This window comes from Danio aesculapii, chromosome 23 (assembly GCF_903798145.1).
Source record: "Danio aesculapii chromosome 23, fDanAes4.1, whole genome shotgun sequence".
NCBI lineage: Eukaryota > Metazoa > Chordata > Actinopteri > Cypriniformes > Danionidae > Danio > Danio aesculapii.
In genome coordinates, this window is record NC_079457.1 from 16724613 (window position 1) to 16740976 (window position 16364).

Genomic DNA, 16364 nt, shown 5'->3' on the forward strand with positions numbered 1-16364 from the left:
TTGTGGCACACTTTGATCATTTTTTTCTTTTACAGTATACATATGTAAAATGCAAAAAAGCTAATTAATTTCAAGGGGTAGTTCATTAAAAAATGCTATTTTTGCCATCATTTTTCTCACCCTTGACTTGTTACAAAGCAATTTGAGTATTTTTATTTCTGTTGAATGCAAAAGAAGATATTTTGAAGAATGTTGGAAACCTGTAACCATTCGTTCCATAGTCTGAACAAACACTATGAAAATCAATGGTTACAGGTTTCCAACATTCTTCAAAATCTCTTCTTTTTTGTTCAACAGAACAATGAAATCCAAACTGGTTTAGAACATGTCAAGATTGAGTATGTGATGGTGTTTTTGGGTGAACTATCCCTTCAAGCTGTGAATATTTCATATTTGGGTGGTGACCTTGGAAGCAAGAAATAAGGAAAGAAAGACTGAGCTGCATTGGTCACAAGGACAAACTGAAAGAGTGAAGTTGCAGTCATGGTTTTATTATCTCAGTACTGAGTAATATTGAGTGTGACAGGGAGTAAGAACCAAGATAAACTGCCAGAATGGGAAAGAATGTATTTTATGTGTGTGTAGGAGAGAGTCAAATAGAGAGATCTTTCTTTCTTTCTTTTTCCTGCTATGTTACTGAAGAGTTAGAGTATGCTGTCGATTATGGTACATTCACATAGTTTAATAAACCGAGAAATTGATTTATTAATTTATTTATGTGTTCACTTCATCTCAGTATTCCTTCCACATATTTACACTATCATTTAAAAGTGTGGGGTTAGAAAGGTATTTTTGAATTGCTTGAATGTTTTTGAAATCTTGAGCATTTACTAAGTATGTTTCAGTAATTCAGTCTAACCATGTTCAAAGACTTCATGTAATTGCATATAATTCCTGTGCTGTCAAAGCTGAATTTTCATCAAAATGTTATTACCTTTGTCTTCAGAGTTACATGATCCTTTAGAAATCATCCTAATTTGTTGATTCGGTTCTCAAGTAATATCTGTTGTTATTATTATTTTATTATAATTATATATTATTATTATTATTTTATATTTGTGTAAACTTTGTATAAATGTTTTTCTTAAGATTATTCCACACTGTAAAAAATGCTGGGTTCCACATAATCAATTTGTGTTGGGACAACATGCAGAAATTAAGTCAACTTATTAGTTTTTACAAACTGAAGTTGGTTGAACATAAAACAATTAAGTTGTCCCAATGAAACCTCAAGAATTGTGTTGTTTTAGCTCATTTTAAATAAGCAGTTTGAACAAGGCCACAAAAAATATTTTTTGTTCAAAAAAACAGCATTTACTTCAGCGCTGAAGCAAGAAGTTTGCTGGTTCGAGACCCGGCTGGGTCAGCTGGCGTTTCTGTGTGGAGTTTGCATGTTCTCCTCGTGTTGGCGTGAGTTTCCTCCGGGTGCCCCGGTTTCCCCCACAGTCCAAAGACATGCGCTATAGGTGAATTGGGTAGGCTAAATTGGCCGTAGTATATGTGTGTGAATGCAAGAGTGTATGGGTGTTTCCCAGTACTGGGTTGCAGCTGGAAGGGCATATGCTGGATAAGTTGGTGGTTCATTTCGCTGTGGCGACCCCTGATTAATAAAGGGACTAAGCTGAAGGAAAATGAATAGTAATAGTAATTTTAGCATGCCAAAGTCAAATTTATGCATATAAAATATATTTCCCAACAACAAAATTGTCACTGGTGAAAATGGCGAGTGGCTAGTAACATTGGAAAACTACTAGCCACAGTGGCTGGTGACACAAAAAAGTAATGTCAAACCCTGGTCGTTATAATGTTCTGACAGAGTAATGACACTTTTACTGAGAATGACAGATTCAGTTTGTTGCATTAACAAAAAAGATATAAATTATAATGGCCAAATGAAAGTCATGTTTATAACAGATTTATGACAAGTTTTGTTTTCTTGGTAATGTCAAGTTGTTATTACAGACAGGTTATGTTATATTGGTTTATATCAAGTTGTCATAACAAAGATAACTGAGCAAATGTGACTAGTGACAGTTGTCATAAGCATGCATAAAATCTCATTCATTATCATGACGTCACATCATAACAGTCTTACGAACACCCCGTTCAAGTAAAGTGTTCTCAGTAAATGTTTAATTTTGTTTGACATTTTGTGCCGTTTTGTCCACTTGTAATGAATCAGTGAGATATATACACAATGCTACTACACTACTGCTTTTTCTCTTATAGAGATACTCACCTCAGTCAGTTTATAGCATCTGCAAGTAATCATACTCAAATGGCAGCAGTAGCTTTAAAAATCGTAAACTGTGATGTCATCGTATTTAGTCAGATTGCATCACATTTAGGCAGATTAATCTCTCCAGTATGAAAACACGTTGTTGTTATGATCACCAGCGATCTAGCAGCTGCAGATGGCTAGTAAACAAGCAGTTCACTAAAGAACTACAAATCTGCCAGTATATGGACTACAAGTTCCAGTCATGCACCGCTCACGCACATGTTCCTCATTTCATTGATTTCACAAAGTTGGGAGCTGCATATGAACGGATTACATGGACTATATACACAGCACACATGCACACCTCTTTGCTGAGTCTTGTTAACTGTTATTGTGTATATTACAATGCGTTTCCCTTGTCTTGCTTTTGCCGTGTTTTGACCCTCGCTTTGTTTGTTTCCATTGTCTGCTGCCTGCCTGTTGACCATCTGCCTGTTTATTGACCACGATTCTGGATTGCCCGTATACATCTGTCTGTTCCTGTCTTGACCATTGCTTGCCTGACCATTCTAGTAATAAATCCTGCATTTGGATTCGCACTTCCTTTGTCAGTGTCCATCACATTACAGATGTCTTCATGCAGTGAATCCTCTTTTTTTTTTTCCACAGGTGAAGAAATCCACCACTGATTCTCATGCTCCAGACCCAGTAGACAACAGGTAACGCAAGTAATACACATTCACAAACTCATACACTCCCCTGAAATCCATTTAGTTGTTATTTATGAGTGCCAGTGACCGTGGACTATGGGAGCCAGTGGTTTTGTACACATAAAGACAGAGGGGGAGATGAAGAGAGAGGGATGTTTAAGTCATTGTGTGCGAGTGTGGATGTAAAGCAGACAGCTTCACCTGGATAAAACATGACTGTCTTACTGTGTGTGTGTACTTTGGGAAGCCTTCAGAAATTTCGTGCAGATGTTTAGGCCATAAACAGAGAAAGAGGAGCTGCTCTGTTTCTATCTCTGATTGCTGTTATATTGTTTTAAACCTCTGTCTTTTGGATTTATGCATCTACTAAACTTTCCATTGCAGAATTATTAGATTTTCATTGTAGAATAATTACGCATGACATCGGATGGATGATATATGGAATATTAATATGTAAAGAATAGTATTTTGTCAAACTAGTAACACTTAAAGTGGCACAAAAGGTTAGTTAATGCATTGATAATGATAAAAAAGCATTTATCAATATTTATTTATGTTAGTAAAATAAATAAATAAAATACAGCTGAGATATCTTTTGAGTTTGATAATGTAATACATGTTTTTTGACATGTTAACTAGTAGTCTTAAACAATGTTAGCAAAAACAAACTGATTTAAAACTGAATTGTTTAAAAATGGTTTGGTAACATTTTAGTTTTAGTCACAATTCATAAACTAGGTCTTATACTCTCTTATTACCTGCCTATTATCAAGATATTAACTGTTCATTAGTATCTATTAAGTATGATCTTGTCCTGCATTCCTAATCCTATCCAAAACCTAAAGCCAACTTCTACCTTACTATCAGCTAATACGCAGATAATTAGTAGTTTATTAAGCTGGTTTTGTTAGTTAATGGTTGGTTAATGCCGTGAATTGTGACCTAAACTAAAGTGTTATCAATAGTTTGAATCATTTCATAAAACTTAATTACAAAAATGCCTGCTTTTCTAACCCATGTAGACATTGTATCCGCTTGTTAAGTGTGGCGTCACATGAAATGGGTCCAATCACTCTATCAAACTGTGTGTAATAACAGTGAAATGACACAAGGAGAAAGTGCTAAACTATTGAAACATATTTGACTGTATGGAGAGACTCAACAAAAGTGTTTACAGAGCGATGTAATACTTTTGATTAGATTAGATTCAACTTTATTGTCATTACACATGTACAAGTACAAGGCTTTTGAAAATCACAATCGCAATATATATCTCCATTCATAATATCTGATGGCCAGAAAGTGATACATTTTTTGTAAATTGCTAAAATATTGGTGTCTGTAATGCAGCAAGTCCAGAGACTGTTGTCTACACCAAGATTTTATATAAAATTCACACAATTAATGTCTGATATGATTAAAAAGTGGTCACGAATAACAAATATTTTCTCAATTCAAATGAGTAGTGGCTTGGACTCGGAAACAGTATTTCATAAGTCATGACTTAACAAGCGGATACAACGTAAAGTCATGTTGGAAAAAAGACTGGAATATTTTCCATTATTGTAAATTACACTGATAGAACACACAGGGCTCAGCATAAGCACACCCCTCACAGATCTCTCTTTTAAATACACATTCTCTATAGGATGATTTACAAAAATTAATTCATTCATTCATTTTCCTTCGTCTTAGTCTCTATTTCAGAGGTCGCCATAGCGGAACGAACCACCAACTATTCCAACATATGTTTTACACAGCAGATTTCCAGGTGCAACCCAGTATTGGGAAACAAGTACAAAATTTAGTACATCCAATTAATATGTTATAGTAAAATATTAATTAAAAAAAAAATCTAAAGAAACGTAGAAAATATCAAATTTAGTTGAAATTGTGTAGTTTGTAAATTGTTTTTGCAATCACTCATTTGAATTTAAATGCATTATCTTTCTATACCTAAAGATGTTAGGTGACCAAACTTATTTTAATGTTGGTAACTGTTTGATTAAACTGTTTTGGTTAAACGTGCCAAAATAATATTGGGTATGTTCACTGAGAAATGGCTAAAAATATTCATTTTCAAAAGAGGGTGTACTCATTTATACTGAGCATTGTATTTTAACTTCTTACTATAACATTATACCATATAAACAATATGCACAAAATGCCAAAAGTGTTTCTTATGGGTCATGTAATTGTTTGCAATGTTTTTTTATTATTCATACTATTATTAAGCAATGCAGGTAGTTACTCTGCACATGTAATAACCTATTCATATTCATGCGGGTGACTTAATGTTAAAAAAATTATGAATATATGTGTCACTACATGGAATTCTGAAAGGAAAAAAGCTAGATTGCAGATAAACATGACCTAGATAAATTGCTTTCCAGTTTTCAGAGGTAAATCCTTTTAGAAGATGCACAAGTCAGGACAGATGGTTTCTTTGGCAGATGGTTTGACATTTGAGCGAGGGTCATATTATCATTCTTATAATGCCTAAGCAAGTTTTTTGCTCACATTTTCTGCTTGGTGTGTGTTGCGGTCATTTTAGGGTCACTAAGATATTTTTAATTTTAGCAAAGCGACATTAAATTAATCAAAAGTGACAGTAAAGACATCAGCATATTAGACTGACTTCTGAAGGACATATAATACTGTAGACTCAAGTAATTAACTTACATGCCCTTAGAATTATATAGATATTGATGAGTAATTCTCCTGGATGAGTTGTTGTTTCATATTAATATCTTGAAATGAGTTCTATCATATAAGCAGAGAGTAATTACCCCAGGTGCAAATGTGATATTTATTATATACAAAAGTTTAATACACTGTCAGAAAAAATGGGATAAAATCTGTCACTGGGGCCATACCTTTTCAAAATGTTCATTTTTGTTCCTAAAAGGTCCTTAAAGGTACAGATTAATACCTGAAAAGTACACCTGTGTACTTTACAGTACCTTAAAGGTACAAAAGTAAACCTTAAAAGTACAAAAATGCTCCTTAAAGATATTAATTTTAACTTGTACGGTACGAAGGTGTTCCCATTTGAAAAGGTATCACCCCTGTGACAGATTTTGTACCTTTATTTCTAAGTGTGTATATAAAACAGTTTTGCCCTGTTTATTCAGTTTTCCTAATGACAATATTAGCAATAAGGCCTCGGCATAACCATAATAAAATGTTCAGCGCTTTGTTTTACTACCAAATTATGTGTAATGTCTATTTAATTAAAACTACAGTGGAATGTTTTCACTGTCACGAGCTCCTGAACAAGATTAATAATGGTATATGCCTAACCTAGTGTGGATTTAATGTATGTTAAGGGCACTGCACTTTTTAAGACCTGGGACAATTTTGAGCACTTCCTGTTGTGTTCACACAGTGGCCAGGGCTGCAGATGTGCACATTTGGACAGGCTTACATTTGTTACTGAATGAATCAGATATTTGAACTAATTTAATTCATACATAACTCAATGACATGGACGCTTACATGGACATCAGTAAGTATACAGACAATTGTAAAATACAGGAAAACACCCTAAATCTGTTGAAATGTGTCCATCTGATGGCGTGATGGCGGTTGAGTTCGCAGCTATTATTGGGAGATTGCTGAACAGCTTCGCCAGAGCGCGTCTGAAGCGCGTATGCAAGTTTATTTTTCATTCTATGGCAGAAACAGCATTGAGCCTCGCTAGATCCTCCTGTATGGGTGCACGTCTGTTATAAAACACTCACAGGACATTAATTTGCACAACAATGCGGATTGAATAGTTCACACAATAAATATACAAAGAGAGACTTTCACTTGACACATGGTTTGTGAATGAACAGACTTGCGTGTAGCTGCAGACGCGACCATGAGGCTGTTTTTGCACCAAGTTTTAAGTAATCAATCAGAGAACAGGAGAAAGTGCATTACTTTGATCATTTTCATATAGCATATTAATAATGAAATGCAAAAATTCTAGTATAATATTGAGAGTTCATTTTAAGCTTTCTCATGGCCCACCTGCGGGATCGCTGAAGCCCACTAGTGTAGATATAATGCAACTTAAATTGAACTAACGGACCATCAAAATAAAGTGTGACCCAAAATTGTATTACAATTAATATATAAATATAAATATATTTATATATTTGAATACAAGAATTGCTGTGCTGTGAAGTCAAATATTAAATTGTTGACAGCACCGTTAATGCACTGTGATACACCGAGATATCGAATTGAACCAAATCGATGGCATGATAATCGTAACCAAACCGTGAGACCAGTGTAGGTTCACACATCTAAATTTGATATTTCACAGCATTAAAGTTTTACTGTATTTTTGGTCAAACATGCAGCTATCGTGACAAAGTCTTACTGTTTCTTTCAAAAAATATCTACTTCAAACTTACATATATATACCTTTATGTTGCAGGGCTTTGGAGATGCAGGAACTTACAGATGTCCAGCACTCTGTTAACAGTGGCAGTGACGGCACTTCCAAACTGGACAAAACCATCCTCAGCAACAACATCACGACCAATGGAACTGGAGGTAAGAAAAACAACAAATCAAATCAAATCAAACCAAAAGAAAGAAAGAAGTGTACATGAGTGAGTGAAATATTAGCTGATAAACAGGCTCTTTCAGGAAATCAGCTGTATTTCCATTCACTCTGTTTTCATTATAGTGCAGTTTTTACTATAATTGAAAGCAGGGGTCAGTCCTGGTGTGTAATGTCTGGACTGCAAGGATAAAGTCTTTCTTGTTCATGGGGGTTTTGGTGCTGTTCAGGTTTGCTGGATTAGGGTCAAGATGATCTGAGCTCATATGTTCAATCCCTGTGGACAGGCCTGAAAAGTGCCTGCGTGTAAAAAAGTAACTTTGTGCTGAAAGGTTTCCCAGCACTTCTCCATGCGTGTTTCAGCAAGAGCCTGGTGCACAGAAAACTATTTCCTGCGTTTAAACTCTCATTTTCTCTCTGATGTCAACACACGCTCGCTCGCTTTTCTCTCCTTGAGGAAAACGCTGAACAAACGTTTTAAGAGAGAACGTTAGGCAAACATACACAAGGCTAAATAGACTCTCAACACCCTGGCGAGCGAGTGTTTGATGTATGGTTATGACTGGGAGACGCACAAGAGAGGTAGTAAAGTTTGGGGACCCTGTAGAGAGAGAGAGAGAGAGAGAGAGAGAGAGAGAGAGAGAGAGTGTGAGCTCATCTGTTTTTGACATGCAGCCTGAATAAAACAATAGCAAAAGAGCAAGAGACTAAAAAGAGCAGAACTCAGTAAATCATTTAGATTAGAGCTCAGCTAATGATTTTAACAGCTTGACACACACACATACATACACACATTCATACACACACGCACAGGGATTGTGCTTCTGCCAAAACAACGACATATTCAACATTCTCCTCTGTCTACCTCATCAGCTCACAGCCTAGACTGAATCCCTCCACACACACACACACACACACACACAAACATGCAAGCCGCCCACACAACCACCCACACACACAGACACACCACGACACAAACACACACACACACACACACACACTCACACACATATCCTGACATGAATCCCACTGCCAGTGAAGCCTCGTTCATCTTACTTTAGAGGACTTTCGCTCTCTCCCGCACAAACACACACATTGATTCCATTTTTTCGAATTGAGATGGTTCTTTTTTTGCAAATGTGCCTTTGACAGAACTGTCATAAGCTCAGCTTGGCAAAATATGGTTTTGGAAACCTTCTATGATTTGTATGAACGTATTTCTTAATATAAGGACACCAGGAATTATAGGAGTTCTGTTGGCAAATGTTTTTGAGACTATACACTACCTGACGAAAGTCTTGTTGCCTATCCTAGGAACAACAAATAATAATTTGACTTCTAGTTGATCATTTGGTATCAGAAGTAGCTTATATGAATGGGAAAAGCCTCTAGATTACGCTTATTTTACCCAAAAATAATAGGGTCATGCCTTGATTTCTACTTATTTAATTAAGACAGTAAGGTCTGACTTTCCTTAGACAAAAGTTTCACTTAACAGAAATAGTGTACAGTATAGAATATAAAGTCATGGTGCAGTGGAAAAAGAATTAATACTGTGTATGACTCCCATGAGCTTAGAGGACTGCATTCATACATATTTGCAATGACTCAAATAACATATTAATAAAGTCATCTGGAATGGCAAAGAAAGTGTTCTTGCAGGACTCCCAGAGTTCATCAAGACTCCTTGGATTCATCTTCCTCCTCCATCTTACCCTAGACATGCTCAATAATGTTCATGTCTGGTGACTGGGCTGGCCAATCCTGGAGCACCTTGACCTTCCTTGCTTTCAGGAACTTTGATGTAGAGGCTGAAGTATGAGGAGGAGCGCTATCCTGCTGAAGAATTTGCCCTCTCCTGTGGTTTGTGATGTAATGGGCAGCACAAATGTCTTGATACCTCAGGCTGTTGATCTTGCCATCCACTCTGCAGATCTCTCACACGCCCCCAAACTGAATGTAACCTATGACTTTTAATTCACCAAACTTGACCGATTTCAGTGAGAATCTTGAGTCCATGCGGGTTCCAGGTCTTCTACAATATTTGTGATGATCGGGATGCAGTTCAACAGATGATTCATCGAAAAAATCGACCTTCTGCCACTTTGAAATAGTAAACTAGCAGTCAAGTTATTATTTGTTGCTCTTACAACTGCAATCGATGACAAGATTTTTTAGTTAGGTAGTGTAATGAAGGAATTCAGTGGGTTGATTATTCAATGGTTCAGATTCAACCTTTCACTCTTAAATAATGATTGTAATCTCTTTGTAATAAATATTAATCATATTTATTATTAATAATGTTTCGACTCTTAAGAAAAAAGTATAACTTTCTGACAACTATTCTTAACCAAATTAGAAAGGGTTCAGAAAGGGTTAACCACAGGTGTAGTTTCATCACATTGACTATTGATTAATTATAATATTTATTCACTAATATATGACAACCAAAAATACAAACAGTTTGTCTTCATTTTTGACACTATTGCTTTATCATTTGAAATATAAAAATGTTTTATGGCTATGCTTGAAAAGTGTGCTTCAAATTAAAATTACTATATTAAAATAAAGTAATAGTGTAACACTTTAGTTAAGGACACAATTCATGGTGTTAACAGACCATTAACCCACGCTACTAGCTTAATAAACTATTAATTAGCTGCTTATTAATAGTTAGCCAGGTAGAAGTTGGATTTATGTTTTGGGTAGGATTAGGAACGCAGAATTAGATCATATTTTATAATGATTAATTAACAATTAATATCTTAATTAGATAATAAACCAATAGTTAATATGCTAAATTGGGACCTAGACTAAAGTGTTACCAGTAATAGATATAAAAATAAAGTACTGTATTATTTATACTAATGGTTTATGAATTTCATTAATGTCATTTATTAATGGGCGACACGTGGCTCAGTGGTTAGCCTCACAGCAAGAAGGTCGCTGGTTCGAGTCCCAGCTGGGTCAGTTGGCATTTCTGTGTAGTTTGCATGCTCTCCTCAAGTTTGCGTGCGTTTCCTCTGGGTGCTCCTGTTTCCCCCACAGTCCAAAGACATGCGGGATAGGTGAATTAAATAATCTAAATTGGCTGTAATGTATATATGCGTGTGAATGGGGGTGTATGGGTGTTTCCCAGTACTGGGTTGCAGCTGGAAGGGCATCAACTATGTTGAACATATGCTGGATAAGTTGTCGGTTCATTCTACTGTGGGGACCCCTGATGAATAAAGGGACTAAACCGAAGGAAAATGAATGAATGAATGAATAATTTATTAATATAAATGCTAATTTATTGCAACATATTTTGTATATTGTGTTGTATATATTTGTTGTGTTTAATATTTCAGATAATTGCAATCTAATTACATGTCTAAATAGTTTTAAGGTAACTGTAAGTGCTAAACTCATAATATTTACAACTAACTGGATAATACAGTCCACTATACATCTGACTCCGCCCCCCAGGAGAGAACATGACAATTCTAAACACGGCTGATTGGCTGCTGGGCTGCAGTTCCCCGCCCACTGCCCCAAGTATGAAGAATGATGGTATACTGCATGTGTTTGTGGAGTGTCTTATATGACAGCACGTGTGTGAGTGTTTGGGTGCAGTGCTTTTATTCTTCTTTAATTTTTTGGAATCACAAAGTTGCTTCACTACTTTCAAAGTTTTTTTTTTCAGTCAGTTTAGAGAGGTTTGAGAGTAGCTGATAGGATGCCTTAAATGTTTTTTTGGTCTCTCTTTTTAAAGTTAAGTCTGAGCCTCTGAACAGCAGTGAAGCCGTGAGTTCAGCAGGAGACTCTGGGCTAGACACTTACACTGGGTCAGGTAAGACACACACACACACACACGCTGAATTCAGAATGCCTGATATAATCCCGCTTGGGAACTTGCTGAAAGCTCTGAGCCCTCAATCTTTGTACTGCCCTTGAGCTAACGTCATCAGAGCCACAAACTCTTTATTTAGATCAATGTGCTCACACACACACACACACACACTCAAAGACTGAGAAAGCCTCTGTACATGCGCTCCCCTGCAGAGAAGGCTGAGGCTGACAGTGGATTTTGATGTCTCTATAGAGAAGACAATACTCGGTTATATGAAGTGTGGAAAATGTGTGTGTGTCTTATTTTCAGTAAAAATATCGAATTATCTTTAGACAACATTAACTTTATGACAGGTACTCTGAGAATATAATGAATATATCTATTTTTTTAGGGATGCATGATATATCGACGGCTATATTGTTATCGGCCGTTAAATGCTATTTTTAATGTTGTCATTATCGGTCTGACATTAAAATTAGGCCAATATCTTTATGTCAATAAATTATGCCATTGTACAGAATTGCCCGCCTCTCGTTTTGTTATTTAACCTATTATTTTTAAGCAACAGTCAAGTTGCATATTAATTTGCTATGAAAAGAAAAGGAAATAATCTATTTTTGGCCTGCTGATTTATGTGAAATCGTGAATATAAATCTATATAATCACCTTGCAATTCTAAAATTATTGCTTTTTTTGCTTTGTGTATGCTATGTTTAAGATCTGTTTAAACTTTTATGAAGTTTTTAAAATAAAATCAGTTGTTCACTGTACAAACATTTTGAAATATTTATAATTATCAGCTAATATATCGGTTATCAGCCTCCAAATCTAAAGAGTTATCGATATCGGCTGAAAAAATCCATATCGGTGCATCCCTACTATTTTTTTCTTGTATTATGCATATATTCACACTACTAATAAACATTTTTAGAACATTAATGATTTTTTAAAATGTTTTTAGAGAAGTCACTTCTACCACGAGAACCTTTTACTTATTTTTTTACTTAATTTTTACTAGCAGCCAATACACCTTGGCTGCATTTAGGCCCAAGAAACATTGCAAACCTTTTTTAAAAATGGAAACTGTGGTGTTGAACATCCTATTCTGATGATGCAGGTATTGCAACTTTGACAGCTGAGAGGTTTATTCTTTGTGAGGGTTTTTAAAAGAATATTCAGAGCCAGATGAAATTGCTGTAAATACATGTTTAATACCGCAAAATGTGCTCGATATTACAATCAATGTCCTTACCATCCAGAATAAAAAAGAACATCCGAATCTAGTAAATGTGAGTGCAAACGAATTATTCATTCATTAATATTCTTTTCGGCTTACTCCCTTTATTAATCTGGGGTCGCCACAGCGGAATGAACCACCAACTTATCCAGCACATGTTTTACGCAGCGGATGCCCTTCCAGCTGAAACCCATGACGGGGAAACACTCATACACTCTCATTTACACACATACACTATGGACAATTTATCTTACCCAATTTACCTGTACCACTTGTCTTTGGACTTGTGGGGGAAACTGGAGCACCTGGAGGAAACCCACACGAACGCGGGGAGAAAATGTAAACTCCTCACAGAAATGCCAACTGACCCAGCCGAGGCTCGAACCAGCGACCTTCTTGCCGTGAGGCGACAGCACTACCTACTGTGCCACAGCGTCGCCCGGAAACAAATTATTGTGATCTAAAATTTGCCTCGCATTTAAGGATGAAAAGATAAACATTTCAGGTGAAAGATAATTCACTTACCTCCGGGCCAATGTTCTGATCTGTGTGACCTTTTTATTTTTATTGTATTAGACTTTTCGTTATTACCGATCACTGTTGTTGTACAGTGACATACTATTTAGCATTTTATAATCAGAGGAGTATAGAAAAGTTTAAGAAACACTCCATAATACAATAGCAAAATATATAAATATCTGGTAACACTTTAAGTAACACACCACATACTACTGGCTTGTTACCTGCTTATTATTAAGATATTAACTGTTTATTAACACTTATAAAGTATGATCTTATTTTACGTCCCTAAACCTACTCAATAGCTAAACCCAGCTACTACATTATTAACTATTAATAAGCAGCTAAGTAGTAGCTTACTGACCTAAAAGACTTAAGTAATGGTTTGTTAATAGTGTGAATTGTACACTAAAGTAAAATGTGACCAAATATCTATATATGTTTTTGGTTACAGTACATTAATCAGTGTCTAGCTCACCTTCCTAAGGAAAGTATTAGACATTGCAATTACTACTAATTATGACGTTTAGACTAACTAAAGTCTAAAAAAGTTTTAGATCTATACATGCTCTTATTATTTCAATTATTTTGCTTATAATTAAATATATAAGTAATATACTGTTTTAAGCTTGAAGTACCCCAGTATTCAGTGTCACATGATCAATCAGAAAATATTCTATGATTTGATGCTCAAGAAATATTTTCTATTATTATTATCAGTGTTCAAAACAGCAGCACTCCTTCATTATTTTGTAAACACTGAGATGTAGTACCATTAATTTGCTTGTTGTTTGTTTAAAGATATAAAAAAGTAAAACATATTTTATCCCACTGGTATTAAATAATCAAATAAGGTGAACATTAATGTTTGTGGTGTATAAAACAAACTAAAACATGTTTTGTTTGTTTGTTTTCATTATAAGCATAACATTTTATGGAAAGAAAAATTTTTTTATTATATAATTTACCTCAGTGATTTTAAATGATGCCTACATTACTATAAATTGAATATAGAGGCTTGTTTTCAGAAAATATATCTATAGTTTTATATATCTATATTAAAGAGATGTCATAAGAATGTATCTATAGCATAAAAGTCTTTTTTACAACCCCAAATCAGAAAAGGTTGGGACAGTATGGAGAACACAAATAAAAAGAGTAGTGATTTCCAAATTTACTTTGACTTGTAGTTGCAGACAATATGAACACAAAGAATTTCATGTTTTGCTCGGTAAACTTCATTTCATTTGTAAATATACATTCTTTCCTGTCATTCAGACCTGCAACACATTCCAAAAAAAATAATAAGTTGAGACAGGAGCAGTTTAGGGCTAGTAATCAGATTAATTGGTTAAATGATGTGATGTTAACAGGTGATTGTAATTACGATTTGATATAAAAACAGCATCCAAGAAAGGTCTAGTTCTTTGGGAGCAAAATTGACCGAGGATTGCAAGACAATGCAAAAACCCATTACAAAGTCCTGGCTGCAGAGGACGTGGAAACAAGTACTTGACTGGCCTGCCTGCAGTCCTGACCTGTCTCCAATAGAGAATGTGTGGCACCTTTTGAACTGCAAAATACGAAAACAAAGACCCTGTACTGTTTCCCATCTTAGGGCTTGTTTAATGGAAGAATGGTACAAAATTACACCTGAATGTCTTTATCAGTTGGTGTCTTCAATCCCTAAATATATTTTAAATGTTGTGAAAGGAATGGCAACATTACAAAGTAGTAAATGCTTTACTGTCCCAACTTTTTAGGCATTTGTGTTACAAGAACCAACATTGGAGAGAAAAAAAAAACAATCATGAGGAACACATTACATAATGTTGTTGTATTGTCTGCAATGAAATACAAGTCAAAGTAAATTTAGAAATCATTACTTTCGTTTTTATTTGCGTTTTCTATACTGTCCCAACTTTTTTCTTATTTGGGGTTGTAGATTTTGGATAAATTCTCTTAAAACAAACTTTAATAAGTTTAATTGCTTTTGTTAATGTAATTTATGTGATGGTATTGAATGTATTTGTGTACTTTTTGTGATATGCAGTGTTGGGTAGTAGCGTCGCTACAAGTAGTGACGCTACTAGCTTAACTACATTTCTCGGTAGCGTGGCGATAGCGTCGCTACTTTCTAAATCAAATAACTTTTTAGCAGCAAAGATTTTTTTAGACAAGTACTGCAGTAGCGTCCACACAAGCTACATTTACTGATCATGGATCAATAAGTGACAGCAACAACATTCACAGAGCTATGATGCCGATATCTAACGTAAAGTAAATCAATGTGATAGTGAGAATGACGATTTCTCCTTTTTACTGTTTTACGGTGGTCGACAACAAACTTTTTGGTGCATTACTTCCACCTCTCGCTCTGGTCAGTGACGTCGCCAATCAGTTAGGCTAACATGAGAAATTTGCTTGATGGAAAGATGACTGAGGGAGAGGACTTATTTATGAAGAAGTATTCCACGTGACCATACCTTGAGAAGTACATGTTAAGATGCAATAACTTTAATTCTGATGCTGTATGTATATATATATATATATATATTGTATTTGTATTTATAATTTATTGTAGTAAAGGCTAAAGAATACTATGGTAATTACTATTAGTTCATGATTGTTACTAATGATACTACATTATGTAACATTAGTGTAATTCATTAATGAAAAGCTATATATATATATATATATATATATATATATATATATATACACACACACAATTTAATGCTTATTCCTAAATATTTCCCTTTACTACAAATTACTATAGTATTTTATATGTGTAACACCTGGTTTTATTAGATTTTTTCATTTTTGTTTTTGCTGTCATATACTATGATTTGTTTCAGTTAGGTACAGCATAATATTTGCAATAAATAATTGAACTGAACAATTATACCTCATATGTTTTATTGGCAGTTTTATTGATCACTAAGTTGCTTCAATTTAAAAATGAAAATTGCAGAAATAGCTTAGATGTAGCTAAGCTACTTTTCCAAGTAGCTTTTAGCTAAGCTTGTAACATTTCCCAGAGGTTAGCTTTTAGTGTAGTTCTACATTTTAAGTAGAGTAGCTAATAGCTTAGCTCACTACATTTTTCAAGTACTGTAGCTCGCCCAACACTGCTGATATGTGATGTGAATGTTGATGTAATTATGTGCTGAAGCCAAAGATAAGTTGGTAAATTGCAGCCAAAGACAATAAAGAAAGTCATAGTCATAAAAAGTCTTCTTCTTTTTTTTTCAAAAATACCATTCAGACATTTTATTGAAAAATAA

At 34.9% G+C, this 16364-nt stretch overlaps 1 protein-coding gene across 10 annotated transcripts in view; it reads left to right on the top strand.

Moving 5' to 3' along the window:
* Positions 1-16364, top strand: part of eya4 (EYA transcriptional coactivator and phosphatase 4) — a 69475-nt gene that overhangs the window by 23054 nt on the left and 30057 nt on the right. For 5 of the 10 annotated variants that reach the window (XM_056449021.1, XM_056449020.1, XM_056449022.1 and 2 more), the window contains exons 3-6: positions 2891-2940; positions 7361-7479; positions 10958-11041; positions 11244-11321. In XM_056449021.1, the coding sequence (XP_056304996.1) occupies positions 2891-2940; positions 7361-7479; positions 10958-11041; positions 11244-11321 (331 nt within the window). The remainder of the gene's footprint in view (positions 1-2890; positions 2941-7360; positions 7480-10957; positions 11042-11243; positions 11322-16364) is intronic. The other 5 variants (XM_056449029.1, XM_056449024.1, XM_056449026.1 and 2 more) reach the window with 3 other exon arrangements.